This window comes from Scophthalmus maximus, chromosome 12 (genome assembly GCF_022379125.1).
Source record: "Scophthalmus maximus strain ysfricsl-2021 chromosome 12, ASM2237912v1, whole genome shotgun sequence".
NCBI classification, from domain to species: Eukaryota; Metazoa; Chordata; class Actinopteri; order Pleuronectiformes; family Scophthalmidae; genus Scophthalmus; species Scophthalmus maximus.
In genome coordinates, this window is record NC_061526.1 from 15,079,680 (window position 1) to 15,095,955 (window position 16,276).

Genomic DNA, 16,276 nt, shown 5'->3' on the forward strand with positions numbered 1-16,276 from the left:
CTGATCTTACTAAAAGAGCTTCATCTTTGTGCCGTAACTTCCCCTGTGCCGTAGAGCGCTATTTTGTTTGATATCAAAAACACATCGACGAGTCACAATTTTGCATGGGAGTTGTAGCTTATTTTAAGTACGAGAGCACCAAATGTGTCTTCATCCACTGCTGTAAACAGTCGCCGGAAATGAAAGATTTACTCCTGTCTGAGGGAACATTTGCTAAAAATTACAGCGCTCAGCACTTTTAGGAAATAACTGTGTCCGAGTGATTTGTGAGAGATTGATTTTTTTTTTTAACAACTTGCATCTTTACTGGGAACAAATGAGCTCGGAAGTGAAGTGCCAGAGAGACGATAGGTGCCACACCAGGTGCCATATTATTGGTTTTGTTATTTTCAAGCAATTTTTCGCTAATACCTCACAGATATATATATATATATATATATATATATATATATATATATATATATATATATATATATATAATACCAGCAGGCAGCCTCACCACTGCGGTGTGGCTCAGGAGGCAGAGCTTGTCTTTGAGCGAGACGCTGCTCCCGACGCTGCACCGTCAGTGCATGAAAGTGTGAGTGAATGGGTGAATGAGACGTAAGTCGCAATGTGAAGTGCTTCGATCAACTTTTGATTCTGCTGCGTGTGCCATCACGAATGACTGTACCTTTTTCCACCTGGGTTTGTTCTGTGACTTCGTCAATGTGAAGATCAATATTGCGATTAAGAAAATGTGGTGCCAAAGTCCTGAGTGCCACAGTTCCAGTTAGGTCATGCGCTCATCCATGGCGTTGTCATCGAGCTTTTACACTCACTTTAGACGTTTCCTCCTGATACATTCCTGTCACATTATGTTCTTGTCAGTTAACCCCTTAAACTTTGAAAGTAAGTTTCTTTTCTTTTTTTTCTCGCTCCTTTTTAGATATATGTTGTTCAAAGATCCCCTTGTTCAGTGCTGTCGTTATATGGTACTGTCAGAAGTGCAGCGCATGAATACATTCATGCGCTGAGGATTCACACAGCAAAAACAAAATCCAGCACTGAAAAAGCATCTAGACCCCATAAAAGATGATCTCTCTGCCAAGATGATCTTACTGGCGAGACAGTTTTGGGGGGGGGGTGCAGATAAAGAACTGGAACTTCTCCATGGAGGATACGTCTTGTGACAGTTTATGCTCTCTTCTCTGAATATTCCAACAGGCCACTGGTGCTCCGGCAGCTGAAGGGGAATAAAACATTGAACATCTGAGGGTCTGATAACCATTGAACATCTGTGTGCGCGCGAGCCGTTAAAATCCCATTCAAAGTCAGTTGGCTTTTAGTGCGTAGCTCCTGTGTAGAGTCAAAATGGCATATGTCACCGCTTTTCTTTCCACGCTCGGCGAAATCGCAGGCGGCGCAGCGCTGTCGGGAGCGAGATTATGAAGCGCTGGGGAGGGGGGAGAGCGAAAGGCCACACAAAGTGATATTCATAAAAAGTTGAGAGGACGCGAGCGAGGGAGCTCATCTTCATACTCATCTGTCGAATGACAGGCCTGATCTCCTCCTGCCACGCTCCTGTGGGCCAACTCAAAACATCACCGGTTAGATTTCACTCTCCCCTCTCCCCTCTCCATCCCCCCGCCCTCCTTCCGTCTTTTATCAGTGGCAGTGGGTCAATTTCACCACGGGAAGATGATCAAAGGAGGACAGATAGGTCTGAAATTACACGGCGTGGTGCAGAAAAAGAGCGATGTGGCCTTATTACCTCTCAAGCTGAAAGATTTAATGTCAAACTCCACATTTCTCTGGAGGCAGGGGGAGGCCTCTTATCCCTCATTTCTTGGCTGAAGGGAGCCGATGATGGCCCAGGGTTCCGCAGGTCTCCGATTGGTTGACTTTATGACTGAAGTATCTTCCCACTTCCGCCTAATAAAATCATCCGACTGGATTTTTCTCACTTGGCAGCAGACACGATACTCCGCCAAGGACCAACTCCCAAATGACTGATTTCATTAAAGAATAGGACACATGCGATTTACGTCTTTGCAGGACACACTGCCCTTTGTGCTTATGATAAGAATATTAAGTCCACTACTAATAAAAAAGTAACCAGAATCATGATTCACTTCCCCACCGCAGGAATGGAGGAAGACAGAGACTCAAAAACATGAATGACAGTTGAACCGTCCGTGCAGAGCTGGTGCATAAAAAAATCTAAATAATATCGCATAATCAAAAATGTTTTCTGGGGAGTGTAAAACGGAAAAATGTGTCAAGTTATCCTGGTTTGTTTTTGGAAAACTGAGACAATCCTGATGAAAACTGGTTTGTCTTTGTGAGTGTCCTTGGTCTGTCCCTGAGTCAGATTCGGTGGTTACTGTCTTACCTCTACGACTATTTGATATTTACCATGGGGTATAACAGCACCTCAAAGTCAGAATGGCTACAGGTTTGATTGAATATAGAATAGAATTAAATAGAATAAGAATATTACATGTAATACAAATTATATAAAATAGAACTATATTACTAATATAGCATCTCAAGTGAGTAGCAAGTCAGAGTCAAGAGCAAAGCAATATACAATGAAATATGTCATACCTCACTACTAATAATATAACAATAAATAATCCCTGAAATAACAACAATGTCAGATAGTGAGATATTATAATAAAATGTTTTGAACATATACACAGTGGAAGTTTGCAATAAGAATTTCTTATGCATCAGATTATTTTTAATTCAATTCTGTCTTTAACATGGCACTAGTGCACCAACGACCTCCGTGTGCCTCTGGTCCCAACAGGGTCCACCGATTGTATCTGCTTCGCCACAGTGGGGACCAGCGATCCGGTCACTTCTGCTCTACACATCATCGTGGGTCAGTAGAAGTCGTCGTTGAAAGCGCAGGACGTCGTGTACCTCGGTGTTCGTCGAATGGTTATTACAGCACCTGCCTTGTCTTCACAGGTGACTCCCAGCCGATGGACGTGTGCTCCGTTCACCACGACGACGTCCTCCTCAGATACTCGGTCTCGTTGCTGGGCTACGGTTTCTATGGAGACGTGCTGACGGACAGCGAGCGGAAGAGGTGGCTAGGTCCCGCCAGATACGACCTGTCAGGTGCGTGTGTGTGTGTGTGGGGGGGGGGGGGGGGGGGGGGGGGGGGCATGGTTCTCTCACCTTGAGCGACTCGCTGGCCTCGTCGCTTAATGAAACACACGCCTGCTTTTGTTAACGTCGGGTAAAACAACTTGGGTTTATCCCAGAGCCCGCTGGATCTGGCTCCAGGTCCAGGATTCGGAGGATTAAAGATATAAATCAAACACGCAAGCCTCGGGCTCAGACTCATGCGTAGTGGGACTAAGTTGCACCAACTGCCTCACTAACACCACCAAGATGTCTCCTCCTAGTGGGGGGGGCCACACGCAAACACTCACAGTCATCGCACTGTAAGTCCTCCCACCCTGTGTTGCCAGTGATAAAACCAGACTAAATTGAAGTGGGTGGCAACTGTACAGAGGAGAAATTATTCTGATCTGTAAACCGGGAGCCTTATTTATCGAAGCATGGATAAAACAAGTGTGCAAAACCATAAAAAAAAAGTTAGCATTTAACACTGGCACCTTTACACAATGATGTACTGAGAACTAAAGCAGCATGCAACCTACAGAGAATAACACTCATTAAATCGAATGTGATTTGTTCCTGGACAATAACCTTTTACACGCAGGTAGATTACTCGTGTACATGCTGTACTTGGCGAACTGTGACTTCATTCATTTGTCCGTTGCCAATCAAAGTGTTTATTGAGTTGGTGAGCAATTTCCCTCTGTTCAGCGTGTGCCCACTCATAGAGAAATAGCTGTAATCTGTCTCTTATGATTACATGGTGGGCAGCAGAGTGGCGGGCCACGTGTCAGTGTACCACTAATTCTACTGTACGTGTGGAAGTGACTTACCTCGACACACTAAATGTACAGCTGAGGCCTCTGGGCCGCGTCTAGCGCAAGCACGCTTAGAAAACTTTGTTGATGTAAAACTTGCAACAGCCTCCGGAGAGAGAAAAAAACTAAAAGAACAGCAGTCCAGTTGGTTATGCAGATGCCACTTTCACAATTCTTTTGCTTCTCTTAATTGCCCTGTCAAATATAATTGGAGTTAAATTAAACACAACAAATGAAAACACATTGGCACCAGACTTTGTTTTTTTGTCCTTTCCAGGGGTGAAAACTTTCCTGAGCCACAACCACTACGAGGGCACCGTCTCTTTCCTCCCCGCCGAGGAGGACGCGGGGAGCCCCCGGGACGAGCTGCCCTGTCGATCGGGGTAAAATAAAACCTCTCGGATGTCTCTTTTTTACCGTGCGCTGAACTTATCTGGCGTCCTGTAGCTCGACGACTCGCCGTGCACCTGCCACAGCTTTGAATGGGCTGGTTTATACGTTGTCAGGGAGCCTGTGTGTGATTTATTGTGGACTCAACACATTCGGTCTTCTCTGAATAGTGCCTGACTAAGTGTGTGTGTGGGGGGGGGGGTGCAGACGTTATTTGCATTTGTTACGGGGACTGAAAGGGGGGCTGAAAAACCATTGATCTGCGAAAACGCCGTGCTCCCTGACATCTTATTCTACCGTAAAGAAAGTGACTTGACTATGCCACAAAAGGCCTTTGGAGCCCCTGACTTCTGTGAACGGGCTTTGGCAAGAAAAAAACCCCCCCACACAGATACAGTACGTGTCAGTTTTAGACGGACTGAATTTATCGAATGATGTAAGCCCGTTAGAACACCGAGGGTTCGACGACTGTAAACTGTTTTCAGGTGCCGCGTCTGTCGGCAGCGGCCCCCGTCGAAGGACCCGCGGCGGGAGATGTCCGAGGGGAAGGAGAAGTCCGCCACAGGTACGCGTTTGGTGGGGTTGTTCCTCGGGATGTGTCAAATTAAGAAGAAAGTGCCTCTCTCATTTTCTCTGCCTGTCTATTTTGAAACCATTTGTGAGAATGCGTTTGTCGAAACCAGTAGTTGCGAGGAAAAGACCAGAAAAAGGACATGAGACAACCCCGCACACACACACACACACACAGACACAGACACACACACACACACACACACACGCACACACACTGAATCAGGGGGAGATTTGCATTTTTCTCTCCTTTACGGGGCAGATTAAATACCCGAGGTAGACCGGGTGTAAATAACATCATCTTCTGCTTCTCAAATTTTCGCTTTATCTCCGTTTTCTTTCGGGGCTATTTGTCTCCCCGGCGGCACGCTCAAATTCCTGATGAGATTCCTGATGACTTATTGACGAGGAGACATAAACCGATTTGAGCGCCACCGCACGACTCCCCCTGCCGAGCCGCCGCGGGAGCCTCTTAAATTTTTTCCTTTTTTCCTTTTTGCCTATCGATTTCCGAATCTCCATAATCCGGCCCCTTCGCCCGCTCCATCAGATTACATTTTCCTCGACGAGGCTGGTGTGTGTGTGTGTGTGTGTGTGTGTGTGTGTGTGTGTGTGTGTGTGTGTGTGTGTGTGTGTGTGTGTGTGTGTGTGTGTGTGTGTGTGTGTGTGTGTGTGTGTGTGTGTGTGTGTGTGTGTGTGTGTGTGTGTGTGTGTGTGTGTGTGTGTGTGTGTGTGCGCACTCGGGCCTTGAGTAGGACAACAGTAGACTCCCCTTATCCCTCGTCTGTCCCTATGACCGTGGTGCTCACACACACACGCACGCACACACACACACACACACACACACACACACACACACACAGGCGCACACACTTCATTATCTACAATCCTCTCAACCCACCGACACAGCAGCACAAACCTCTGGAGGCAGATGAAATGCTGGCTCCTGTGTGGTAGCACTGGGCATGTTTGTGTGTACTTTGAGATGCAGATGAGCTGTGTGTGTGTGTGTGTGTGTGTGTGTGTGTGTGTGTGTGTGTGTGTGTGTGTGTGTGTGTGTGTGTGTGTGTGTGTGTGTGTGTGTGTGTGTGTGTGTGTGTGTGTGTGTGTGTGTGTGTGTGTGTGTGTGTGTGTGTGTGTGTTCTTTTCTTCCTCTCTAATTAGTGTTTGATCAAGATTTTCTGTCTTGGCCTGGCTATCTGTGTGTGGTTGTGTGTTTTCTTGTGTAAATATGAACGGGAGCGCAACCTGTTTGTGTGCGACGTGTGTGACAGACTCCCACTAATCAGGACGAAATTTGGCACCGCCGGCTGTGTCGGAGGGTTTGTCTCATGCCACTGCCGCTGTTTTTCTTTCTTTCCTTCCTGGCGTGGGAAATCTCAGACAACTGCTGAATCAATGAGGCACGACGCACTCACTCTCTCCTGCAAATGAGCCAAGCCTGTCCTCCGACAGCAAATACTCATTTGGAAAGGTTCACTTATGAAGAGCCGTACAATCCACAGTTGGATTTGTTTTTTTATTTTTTTGATATATATATATATTTATTGTTATTTTTATAATTTTGCTTTAATCACAACTTCCCATTTAGAATATTGTTGTTTTTTTAATGTAGCCCTCAGCGGGCTTGTTATCGCTGGTTCGCGTTATCACCTCTGTCGGTTTGTTTCTGCGAAATTAGTTGGGGGGGGAGGGGGGGGGGGGGAAGGTAATGAATCGTTTTGCTTTCCCAGATCACATCATTTCCCCTCTGAGATGGCTCCTAAAAACAGTCAGATGCTAATTTGGACGTCTGTGATCACTTTTTCTGCAGCTTACTCCAGTGACTATCATGCTGGTGACAGGCACCGCCGGTCCCGCGGGGGGGACGCCGCCGTTGTCTTTGATACGCCATCCCCCGTAAACAGCCGCTAATCTCCGAGGAACAGGGCGGGCGATTTTGTGGAGTGCGGCCGTCGCGTCTGTCGCCTGAGACTCGGAGGCCACGCGTGCGTCTAATCAGCGACTTGAAGGCCGTGCAGTCTGCCGTGCATCTGCGTGACTTCCTCTGAAGAGCGTGCGAGCTCCTCCTCTGGCAAACTCGTAACAGAAAAGACATTCAGCTTCTTTTTTTTTTGCTTTTTTTTTGTACAGTGCTTCCAATCGTCGGGGTGAAGCCGCTCCGAAGGCTTCCCGCCAAGACATCTGGATCTTAATGGACCCCTCATCGGCATCGCCGCCGTAGCGTGACAAGCTCGGAAACTCGTGAAGCGCTCGGAAATTTACACAGTGCAATTTCAAACCCAAATACCTGGTGGTACGTAGACGAATTAGTTGCAGCACTTGTGGAATAAACCCTAAACCGGAGGCTTAAACTGCATCAGGCTTCTGTAGCTTCTATTTATCTCTTATCTAACTCGTACAGGTTAGTGCTGTATAGCTCAAGGCCGGCGCAGTACACACAAACTCAAACGTGGCATGTTTGGAAATATCGTGGAACTGCCGCCGAGTGCGGCATTGCAAAAAAGAAAACCTAATTTGCAGTGCAGCATATTCACCGCAGCGCTTCTTTCTCTTCATCCGACGCTGTCGGTGTCAGATGGAGGAGCTTTGACACCGCAGTAAAAAGAAGAAAAGAGGAGAGCTAAGTAAATGGTTGCCGGACAAGGCTTGACGTGTTCAGCAGCGCTTGATTTTTTTTTTTTTTTTTTTGCTGCAAGCCTGCACCATTCTCCCGGCGTGAACACGCCACATCTGATTTCGTTTTGAGTACGCTTCAGTCAAAGTGAGTTCACCCACTTGGATTTAAGTTATTCAGAGGTTTTTAGTTTAGATATTCAAACTTGACTTCTTTCGTGTGGTTCGGTTGTATACCTCAAAGCACAGGTTTTAATATGCTGTAGGGTGTTATTTTATTTCAATGTTGTTGTTTTTTTAGCTTTAATATCATCAAGAAATACATAAAAATACCCTTTTGGGTGAGAATGCCACAATGGCTGCCGTCCCTTCTCATCCTTGCACTCTGATTGGCTGAGTCCTTGAGAATTTTGAATTTCAAGCTCTGGATATATCTTTTCTGTCCAGTGCTCAAAATACATATTTGTTTCCTCCTTTGACAAAAAATTTGAAAGATACTTTGTCGCATTTTACATAAATCAGAATCTAATCTGATCTGATCTAAATTTCCTGCTGTCACACTTTTAAACCCCTGACTCCTCTGTTCCAGACGACGGCTGGAGCGTGATCCGTGGAAAGTTCATCGCCATCAATGCAGCCAGCATGAGTTGCGCGTGTCCCCGCAGCCCGAGAGGCCTGTCGCCGTCCGCCCACCTCGCCGACGGCACCACCGACCTCATCCTCATCAGGGAGTGTTCCCGCCTGGACTTCTTCCGGCACCTTCTTCGACACACCAACAGAGACGACCAGGTAGGAAGGAAGGAGCAATCTCTGGTCGCTCTGTGCATTTCTATCGCACGTGCGTCTAATGGCGATGCATCGCACGTACTGTGCAACATTTGGGAATTGAAACGAGCCGGGTGAAATTGATGCGAGTTTGATCCAGCGATGATAAACGAAAGTGGAAAAAAACTCCACCAAAAAAAACCAAAAAAAAACCGACGCAAAACTTCAGAGACAATTTCATCCCCGAAACGCCCCTCTCCTGCGCACCCCCCCCCTCCCCTCCGATTGCTCCCCCCTTTCCGCCTGCAGAGTTTTTAGTGCTCAGCATCAAGAGTTTCTCAATCCGTGCACTGATGAATTGAGAGAGAGTGTGTTAAGCCTGCGAACGAGCCCACTTGCTGTGCTAGCACCTCTCCGTCTGCTGACTCCGCTCGATTTCCCAACTATGGTTCAATTTAGTTCAAATGCCTTCGCCCCTGCGCCTTCCCACGTATCATAAATAACCTCCACCCAGGTCCGGGGAGGGCGCCGGTAATCGCTGCATCAGGGTTATGCTGTATGGGAGAACGGGGCGGATACCAGACTAATGCCCTCTTAGGACGGTGCAAGTATTGCCAGGGGAAGTCCGGTGATTAGTAATTATTACCTCAGGAAGGACCTCGAGAAGTTTATCCCATTTAGAAGGAATCCTGTAAGTGTTTTTCTGTAGGTACCCCTGGTGAAAGTGTGCAAATGCAAAACTGTATTTTGAGCCAACACTGACATCCTGAGGCGGGCTCTAAGTCTTGAGATCAACGTTTTCACTCGTTGCACAAAGCATTTGAGAGATTGTTACTCTTGTAAATAAGGCTTTAGTAGATTAAGAAATTATATATTTGCAGCCTTTAAAAGGACTCAAACCGTTCACTGTCAGGTGAAACCCAGAAATGATGCGGGAGGGGTTTCAAGAAAAGAGTGCAAAGGATGCTGCTGTTTTGGTAAAATGAGTAACTTGCCGCTCTGTGTGACATGGAGCGTGTGCTGGGATTGCTTCCACCCAGACGACACGAAATGACGACGTGCTGAACGAGATCACACACGCGTATGGTTAAGTTCAAACGACCAACTTTCCCCGGCGATGCTACGGCAGAGATTCCTTAAATTTATTCTACCCTACCCAGGACTGAAATCCAGTGCCGCGAGTCGCCAGCGCGATGTTTCTGTATTCCATGTTAGACGCCGGGAGGACACCTGGAAATTGGATCGCTAGATTATTATCTTAAAAACTGTTGGATGGGAATCTGTGAAGTTTTCTTTGGACTATTTCATGGTGCATTTATGCTGTGATTCTGGAGATCCAGTGACCGAATTTCCTCCAGCGCTACCAGCAGGTTCACATTTCGGGTTCACCATGCAAACAGAAGATTTATTATTTCACGTATCTCATTATCCATATGAGGTGGTGCTGGCAGTCCCGATTCGCGCCGGCGTCTCTAGCTTCCGGATGTCTCGGCTGCCTCACTTGCAGCACACTGAGGTAGACGAGTCGTCGCGTGAGCAGGCGCGAGCGGGACTTTGCATCGGAGTTCACTTAACGTCAGCATCACTGTCCAGCCAAGCAGAGAGAAACAAGGAGTGAGGAGCCACTAAGCGTATTCATGGCCTTGTCAGAAAGCCTTTTAGGCAGAGCGTCCGGCATGAATGCAAAGCGGCTGCAGTCATAAAGTGGGGCTGATGTGAAATAAATGGCTGTCAGTCCGCTTTTTCGGGACGAGAGAGGGCGAGAAGGGAGAGAAGGAAGGGAGAGAGAGAGAGAGAGAGAGAGAACGGAGGAGAGAAAAATGAGTCGAACGGAGAGAAAGTGGCACTCCGTGAAGTTAAAGAAAACAGTGCGCCGCACTGAGCTGGACCTTTCTGCGACACTGAGTGAGATGAAAGGGGATTTTGACAAAATAATTTCTTTTCATCTCTCCGTTTCTGCTCCTCCTCCTCACTCCTCCTGGCGTTCCCGTCCTTTTCGCGCACCTCCATTTCACCTGACCTCTCATCTCCTCTCCATTCATTTTGTATGTGTTCTCCCGTTCTCGCTGTTTTTCAGTTTGAGAAATGGACCCCAAAAAACGCATGATAACCCCACATGTAGTTTTGCTTTTCATTATAAAAATCAGTAGGAGTCCGTGGAAAAAGACATTGGAGGAATTACATTTTTACCTCACCCACCAGGAGCTAGTGAGCTAAACAAAAAAAGAAAAAGGAATAACGTGCGGCGAAATTGTTTTGCCACACAATAGAAAAAATTATCATATTGCGGCTAAATGTTCCACTGCCCATTTTCTTAAATCAAGTAATTTCTACCTGAGACATTTAAATGTTAAACCATTTAACATGGAGATAGGAGAGGAAAAATGTTTGCAGGAATCCACTTATTGTTAAGAAAATATATGGTTTTCGCAAATATGTCTGTAATTGTACTGTATAATTAAAACTGCATTTTGAAATGAAACTTGTCACTGGAGAGAGTGGGGTGTTTAACCTCTGCACCATCTGTGGGCACATCTGTTCCTTCATCCATCCATCGCTCCTCTCTCTCATTTACTCCTGCATCTGTCTCTGTCTCCCTCCCCCCCAGTTTGACCACTCGTTCGTGGAGGTCCACCGGGTGACGGCGTTCCGCTTCCAGCCGCGGCACTGCGCGACGCTTTCGGCGGAAGACCGGGAGCCGGGCGAGACTCCGGCGAAGACGGGCTTCGGCCCCGTCTGCTCCGGCCAAGCAACCTGCGACCGCGGCAAAGCCCGCAGCAGCTGGACCTGCGACGGGGAGATCCTGCCGCACGCTGCCATCCAAGTCAGGTGACCGGTCACAGCATCGCCTGGGAATTAACTGTACAGCTTCGAGCATACAGTAGAAGCGACATTGGTTCATATCCAGCTGAAAACTACAGACTTACAGGCAAACTTGAAATACAAACTTGAAATACATAACCCGGCAGTCAATCATTTTGCCTGCTAAAGGAGGGCACACTTCAATCTTATTTTTCCACCATTCCTGCTTATTTTCTTCATTTTGAGGCAGGCGGGCGGGATCACTCTCCTCTCAGATGACGACCGGCGAATGGCTTTGAGTCGGTTTCACATAATATTGTAGAAGTGCTCTAATGGGAAAAGTATTGAAACAGTTGCAGAGCTACAGCACCACCTGGTTGGGTATTCACGGTAAAGACTCTTCTTTTGGGGTATTAAAGCTCTAATGTTGGTTTAAATTGCCCTGAAATGTCTCTGAGTATCATGAACGGAAGCCTAAGTAGGAACAGATGAAGTCGTGTGTGCTCTGTATTCACTGTGCACTGAAGAAAAACTCACGCATCCAATTATTTAGCCACACTTTGACTGAAATATCTCAACAACTACAGAATACATTTGCTTTGAATTTTCGGAATGGACATTCATGTTTCTCAGATCAGAGTGATCATAATGATTCCCTGACTTTTCATGCAGCATTATTATAATTATCTTTTCATTTTTCCAATACTTTGGTTTAGTGGCTGTGGTGGTGCATATACTTCTGGGAATGGGAGGTTACTTTAAATGTATATACCCAAAGAAAAGATCATAGACATTGCATATAAAGATGGAGGACGTCTCCTCAAAAGTGAAGCCAAATCCTCGGTGTCGCCCCCTGGTGGCCAACTGCAGTATAGGGAATTAACCCCGCCTCCTTCATGTTAGCAGAGGGGACATGGACCAAATTGGACTAATTTACTTTTGGACCAAAAGTAAAATTACAACGTCATATGAACTTTTCTCTCAGATGGTTTCATGCTGTCATTTAAGGTTGTTGTTATGACACTGATGTATGTTCAAGTGCGTTCGGGTTTCTGGTATATTTGGCTTGAATTAGTCATTTTAGAATATTTTAGGCAATTTCTTTTTGTTTCTTGATCTCGCAGGAAGCAGAGATCGTCCATCTTCATATACAGTCTACAAATATGCGCAGGCAATCACGTGACGGTCCTGAACGCACCGTTATCCCTGGGTCCCACTGATACTGAAAGATACCACTGCTAGTTAACAGATGTTAACATGCTTACATGCAGAACCAAGGATGGTTTAACATTATTCCAGCTGAACATCCCTTTAGCAGTCATTGGCATTGTGGGCCTGTGAGCTTTCAGCTCCAAGCACTACTATGCTTAAGTCTCACGGCTGCAGACTCCCATTACTGTTTCACTTATACTTAAATATTAAATAGCAAGAAAAAAAGGAAGTAGTCTTGATGCTTAGTATTGGCTCCTGATAAAGAAGTCCCCCTACTTGGCGAGACAGAAACGAGAGCAGTTGTGCCGTGAGTTCTGCGAGTGTCCGACTGTGTCTGATCAGGAGACTCTCTTCATCGTTCTCTGCAGGACCATCTTGGCGACTCGGCGGTCGCCGGCCCCTCCTCATTATTCCGGCCCCGTCTCCCGCTTCAGCCGATCCTCGCTATCAGATCTCTATACGGCCGGCGTGGCACCCGCCTGACGCGCCATTTATTTCATGCTCCATTGTATTTCGCCAATGATGCATGGCGCTGTAATGTTGGTAATTTAATGGCCCTCCCCGTGTTAAAAGGCTACTCCCCTTTAATTAAAGCAGAGGTCCGTCCTTTTATTGCCTCTTCTGCTCCGCTAATCGTTCTCGGAGTGAGCCAGCCGGAGTGCGGATAATTAATGGCGATGGCCCGGGTGAAACCGAAAGAAAGTTAAAGGGGGTAAAGAGTTTTGCTTTTGAAAAGTTACACACACCTTTGAAAGTGAAACTCTCAAGGTGCCACAATGAAAGATCCAAACAAGTTAATAATAACCTGAACATGCAGCTTGCCTCATTATTATGTGTTGCACTGAAAAATATCATTCAGGAAATAAACCTTACCGTGCTATTACATTTTTCAAACTGCCACTTGCAAGCCTGCGAGGAAACAAAAGGTGTCCCAGTAAAAATGCAGTTGCCCGACAATGCCACGATAAAACACACTGTACCCTAATATACCCGCTTTGCCCGTTCGCCGCTTCTTTCTCTTCTTCTTCTTTTTGTCAGTGTTCTTTTACCCTGTACGCGTCGGGGATCTGTTATGCGTGTCATTAAATTGCACCAGGCTCATCTGGTGCGGTGACATCTGTTACAGCAGCTCCTTAAAGGTCTTTAGTTTCACACGCCACGAGGAGAGTTTCACTTTCGAGTTGGCGCGTCGTGCCGCCCCTCACCGGGGGGCGCCGTTCGATTTCATTTACATCTGCCACGTGGACAGTGAAGTGTCATTGAAATGGGCACGGGTTGTTAAGTTGATAGTTTGTTATTCAGGCGAGATGATGATGATGATGATGATGGTGTGTGTGTGTGTGTGTGCGCGTCTGGTTGTACTCTCTCTCTCTGCAGTGTCCGGTGCCAGTTGATCAGGCTGTTTGCCCGCGGTATCGAGGAGCAGCAGCAGTGTATGTTTGAAGACCCCTGGACACTGTTGGCCCCGGAACCAAGCAGCGCGCACCAGTCAGTGGACTGAGAGCTGGACCGGACATTTAGCCACCAGATAACAAAACACAAATTTGCCCTCGGCAACACTTTCCTGGGGAAAAAAAAAATACACATCACACGAGCGCAAACTCCAATTGCTGGCATCCCGTCCCTCTCCGCAGTGAGTTCGCCTGAACGAACCGTGCAGGAAGTCCTCTGTGTGCACGCGAGGTGATGGAATGATAAGAAGAAGAAAAGAAAAAAAGAACAATCCCAAAAAATGAAGATGGAGAGCTGCCACCACCGGCCATAAGAAATGAAAGGTGGAGGTCCGAAGAGACTGCAGCGGGTGTTCATACAGAAAAATGAAACACAGCTGAGCTGCACTGAGCTGGACTCATGGACACAGAGCAATCAGAATTTCTTTTTCCCCATACCACCATGAAGGAGGACGCAAATAGGATTTCTGCCTATACTGAGAAAGAGAGACAGCCAAGGAGATACTTGCGCTTTGTACGAAGGATGAATAAAAACAAAATGCCTGTGAAGTAGACTTGGGCTCCACCAAGAAAAAAAAGGGGGAATAAAAACCCAGGAGTGCAGTCTGCCGTTTGCCCTTTTTGGGGGAAGAAAAAAAAAAAACATATTAAATCCGTGACCCAGGTGAAAGCGGATATGAGCCAGGGGCACTAATGAAAAGAACTGAATACCCTGCTAATACACTAACAGGACCCCGGTGGCTTCTGGGTAACAAGGCAAAGTGGTTGCTAAGTGATTCACTGTCTCAGCACTGCTGCGCTGCACCTGTGGCTCTGAGCTCCGCTTCCTCTCCGGCTGAAAAACCGCCGACAGTTCAGCCATCACCTGGGATTAGCCCGAATTATACGCTGCTAATGCTGTTAGAGATAATCTACTGCATGGCTCTGAAATTAGCAAGTCGAGCTGGTCTTGATATCTCTGAGGAAAAGTCATTGGAGAGGGAAAAAACCAGCAGCTCCGAAGTTTGCTATTACAGTAGGTTTGTTTGTTTGTTTTATTGTTTTGCTGTCACTGCTTCGATATGATGCTACATTAGGGTTATGGGTGTGTGTGTGTGTGTGTGTGTGTGTGTGTGTGTGTGTGTGTGTGTGTGTGTGTGTGTGTGTGTGTGTGTGTGTGTGTGTGTGTGTGTGTGTGTGTGTGTGTGTGTGCGCGTGCGTGCGTGTGTATGTGTATGTGCGTGTGTGTGCGTATGTATGTGCGTGTGTGTGTGTGTATGTGTGTGTGTGTGTGTGTGTGTGTGTGTGCGGTAGCCTCACTTGTGCTCTTTTGCGGATGCTCCCTCGCTACAGCAAACACACACACACACACTTTCTATAATGCACTCACACACACGCACTCTCTAACTTTTAACACCTTGAAAGCTTTGTCTGCTCTTTGAATCCACTCCTGTTTAGTTAATGCTCACTCTGGATGTTTATAATGCTTCACCTTCAGAGCTCTCTTCTGCAATCTGCAGTGACGCTCTTTGAAAGACTTACGCTTTTGAATCCTTACACACACACACACACACACACACAGCAGTGCAAAATGGTGGACTCTGTGGAAGGAGGGACTGCCTCCTTAGTAGATAAACAGGACTCAATTTAAGTTTAAAAAATTGAATGAAATTAATAAAATGTAACAATTCTTAGTTTAAGGTGATTGTACACCCATTATTATTATAAAAAATATACTCAATTTTTGTCAACAGATCCCCTTAACCCTTGGACCTTTAATCATATTGCAAGTCTTGTAAGCTACAGTAACTAAGCCAAAGGAGCTGCCACCCATGGCTTGCATTATACAACGGAGGCCTTTTGGCTACATAGCCATTTCTTTTTCATGGGTCAAGATTTGCAGTCGTGTAACCTCAAGCTCTCCCTGTAAGAGAGAGATTTCATTTCCGATTTTATCCAAACCAAAATTATACATCCCTGGAAAAAAACGCTACTGTGCACCAACCCCAACAAACACCACGGATATCATGAAGAGATTTCTTAGCAGAAAACGAATGTTAATCTTTAGCTCAACATAAGTTTTTATTTCAATCTTGCTGTGCTTGCCATATTTGTGTAAACACATAAAGTAAACTGTGATGTAAGTAGACACTGTGATGTAGATTTGACCTACGGAGTTTATGATAATGCTTAATAAAGTACTTTTGAAGTGTGTTTCGACAGTTTCTTCTCCTTTGTGTGATCTGGCCGCGTTTGAAGCCACCGTTGTTTCATTCCCTCCTTTTCTTTTTCACTGTCGCACACACACACACACACTCAAAAAGGTCAGAGCTCTGGCTTTCTCAATCTCACTCGTTCTCTCGCTCTCCCTGTATGAGCGGAATTTAATAGGGTGCTCTGATGTGAGCGAGATGTTTCATTAAAGAACATCAGACATCAAAGGTCTCTGCTGAGATGGAGTGGTATTTCAAGCTGTGCTCATTCTGCACACAGTCTAGAGCTTGTTTCTTTTTTTGATGCCGCAAGGCAATTCCAAAGTGTCGGACGGCAAAAAGA

The 16,276-nt window shown here is 46.3% G+C and overlaps 1 protein-coding gene across 1 annotated transcript in view; it reads left to right on the plus strand.

The window, feature by feature from the left end:
- cerk (ceramide kinase) overlaps positions 1 to 15,934 on the plus strand; it is a 32,121-nt gene extending 16,187 nt beyond the window's left edge. The window contains exons 7-13 of the mRNA XM_035618560.2: positions 2,795 to 2,869; positions 2,959 to 3,111; positions 4,213 to 4,318; positions 4,811 to 4,890; positions 8,101 to 8,300; positions 10,885 to 11,105; positions 13,668 to 15,934. Coding sequence (XP_035474453.2) covers positions 2,795 to 2,869; positions 2,959 to 3,111; positions 4,213 to 4,318; positions 4,811 to 4,890; positions 8,101 to 8,300; positions 10,885 to 11,105; positions 13,668 to 13,791 — 959 coding nt within the window. The 3' untranslated portion in view covers positions 13,792 to 15,934. The remainder of the gene's footprint in view (positions 1 to 2,794; positions 2,870 to 2,958; positions 3,112 to 4,212; positions 4,319 to 4,810; positions 4,891 to 8,100; positions 8,301 to 10,884; positions 11,106 to 13,667) is intronic.
- The last annotated feature ends 342 nt before the right edge of the window (positions 15,935 to 16,276 follow it).